This window comes from Phytophthora parasitica, assembly GCF_000247585.1.
Source record: "Phytophthora parasitica INRA-310 unplaced genomic scaffold supercont2.43, whole genome shotgun sequence".
Taxonomy (NCBI): Eukaryota; Oomycota; class Peronosporomycetes; order Peronosporales; family Peronosporaceae; genus Phytophthora; species Phytophthora nicotianae.
In genome coordinates, this window is record NW_008649029.1 from 517,361 (window position 1) to 519,982 (window position 2,622).

The window sequence follows — 2,622 nt, forward strand, 5'->3', positions numbered from 1 at the left end:
CATATAACACTCCCCGCGCGACCAAGGAAACCAAAGACTAGCAAGAACCAACTAACCGAAAAATATACTCAGTTGACATTTTTCCATCTACTACAACCATCTACCACGTGACAATGCTGCGCTTGCTGAACTCCGCCATTTCCGTGATGAATGCGAGCGCGGACTGGAGAGGAAGGGCGGATGCGAACTGGAGTAGAAGCGCGGGTGCAGACCGAAAAGGCAACTTGTAATATGTTAGGTCAAGTATAGGGAGTTAGAAAGGATTCGCGAATATAGAGGTATTCCGAACCTTGATCCATTGGAACTCTGTTACTCCACCGGGTCAACAATCATTGGAGCGTTTACAGAATGTTTCTCTCTAAGTACGATTTTATGTTCCGAGTTAGTCCAGGAACTAAAGTTCTCTTCTCTAGTATACGGTATACTAATTGGCATTTTCCATTTAAAAGTATCCCTTTTCCACAAAATAGATAATTTTGTAATTTTTATCGAAATAAAATACTATTATTTTCGGAAATTATTTTATTGATAATGCTATTTTCGGGTCCTGGAAAAGTACCGATAGTGTTTTTTAATGACGATAGCTGCTATCGGTGGCGGTCCCACCGCTGTCCCGCTGCGCTCCTCCGCCTCCATCCTCCCCCTGATAGCCATCTTAAGCCTGCTGTTCTTATGGCTACTCGTTGCGGTAAACAGAACCGTTCATGACCCCTACATGGTACCAAAGCGTTTGCCCTCCCGTGCCAACCCCTTCGCGCACTTCTAACCCAACTTGATGCATTTCCAACCGCCAGGACGAGATTTTCCACATTCCTCAAGCCCAGAAATACTGCGAAGGACGTTTTGGTGTGTAGAGTTGTTTTGTGGACTGGCACATGCCTTATCTATCCTGCTAACCAACTTGTGCCCTATTCTAGATGAATGGGATCCGAAGATTACTACGTTCCCGGGTCTGTATTTGGCATCAACATTGTACGCCAAAGCCGCTTTCACGCTCAATGTGGGCGACTTCTGCTCCGTAGCAGTACTCCGTAGTGTGAACTTGTTGTTTGCATTGGGGAATGTCGTGCTGTGCGTGTTACTGAGACGCCACGTGGCACCGCAAGACCCCAACGCGCTGCTACATGCACTGCGCATTGCAGTGTTTCCACCGCTACTTTTCTTCGCTTTCCTGTTCTACACGGACGCAGGAGCGACGTTCTTTGTGCTACTGATGGCATTGCTGGCGGAGAGGGTGGATCTGCTGCAATATCCTCCCGCGAGAGGGAGCTTTATGCTCAGTTCCTTGGTGCGTGATTCACTAACTTTTGCATTAGTGCATTTGATTGACGTGGGGTGTTTTTCCTTTATAGAGTGGAGCAGTGGCGGTGCTTTTCCGCCAGACGAACATCATCTGGGTGGTATTTGTGGCTGGTACCGTCGTGGTTCGCTGCGTTGAGCTTGCCCACTCGAAATTCATCTACGGGTAAGTTTATTCGGGTCGCCGTAAGCATGCAAATTGATTCTAAATCGCTTTGCTTGACAATACCAGATCGTTGAAAGAGGACACGAGTGCTAGTGGCACTTCATCCGTCACGCATAGGTACGATCGAGGTATGCTCAATGTGTTGAGACCAACGACTGACTTTTGAGTTACCAGCAGCTCTCTTCGGGTGTTTCTTAGCTTCATCAGCGTCGTAATTTCCAATCTTCCGTCCATTCTTCTTATCGTCTGGCCCTTCGTCGTGATTGTGGCGGGCTTTGTCGGCTTTCTGGTGGCGAATGGTGGCATCGTTGTTGGTAAGTTTGAAAGCAGAGCAAATGTGAATGTCCATGCTACTAGTGGATGGATATCGTTGACCTTCTTCTTGCTTAATTGTGCAGGCGATAAATCCAACCACGAGGTGACATTCCATGGAGCCCAGGTGCTGTACTTCATTGTAGTGGCAGCATCGGGCTTCGGACTCAGCCTTATCGCTCCTAACCAACTGAAGAGATCCATCGCGTCGCTCCGCCGGAACGCTGGGTCGTCTAGAGGTGTCGTCTTCATGATCTTCGCGGTTGTAGTGACTATTGGAGTCATCCATCTTTTCAGCCCCGTGCACAAGTTCATGCTGGCAGACAATCGACATTACACATTCTACGTGTGGCGGAAGTTCTTCCTTAAGTATGATATGGCCAAGTTTCTTCCTGCACCGCTATACTTGTATTTCGGCTGGCGCTGCTGGGATGAACTAGGTATGTTCGTGTATGTTGTCACCTGATGATAAAGTGCATTTACTACTGTAACGATTTGTTTGTCTACAGGTCGGAGACGCTCACCGCTGTGGAAACTTGTCTACGCGCTTGCCGTGTGCTTGGTCCTCATTCCATCACCGCTTGTTGAGTACGTTTAGCACTGCACAAGGCATTTTACATTGACGCTGATAACGAAACTAACGTGTCGTATGCGTTTGGATAGGCCACGATACTATTGCGTTCCATTCATCCTCCTCCACTTGAACACGAGCAACGTAAGTCAGGCACCCTATCTTCACGTCAACGTTACAAAAGAACTTACCTTTCATTTGACATTGCAGCAATCAGCCTTCCACTTGTGGATAGTGACTGCGGTGTACATGGTTGTCAATATGTTGACGCTGT

At 47.7% G+C, this 2,622-nt stretch overlaps 1 protein-coding gene across 2 annotated transcripts; it reads left to right on the forward strand.

Moving 5' to 3' along the window:
- The first annotated feature begins 568 nt into the window (after nucleotides 1–568).
- Nucleotides 569–2,622, forward strand: PPTG_14561. 2 transcript variants are annotated; one of them, XM_008911930.1, is made up of 9 exons: nucleotides 569–718; nucleotides 795–846; nucleotides 918–1,288; nucleotides 1,353–1,465; nucleotides 1,532–1,582; nucleotides 1,643–1,779; nucleotides 1,864–2,365; nucleotides 2,441–2,492; nucleotides 2,559–2,622. In XM_008911930.1, exons 1-7 carry the CDS (start codon nucleotides 575–577, stop codon nucleotides 2,241–2,243), a joined length of 1,248 nt encoding a protein of 415 aa, XP_008910178.1. In that variant the 5' UTR covers nucleotides 569–574; the 3' UTR covers nucleotides 2,244–2,365; nucleotides 2,441–2,492; nucleotides 2,559–2,622. The 2 variants fall into 2 exon arrangements, with proteins under 2 accessions (XP_008910178.1, XP_008910177.1); XM_008911929.1 differs by having other exon boundaries at nucleotides 1,643–2,365.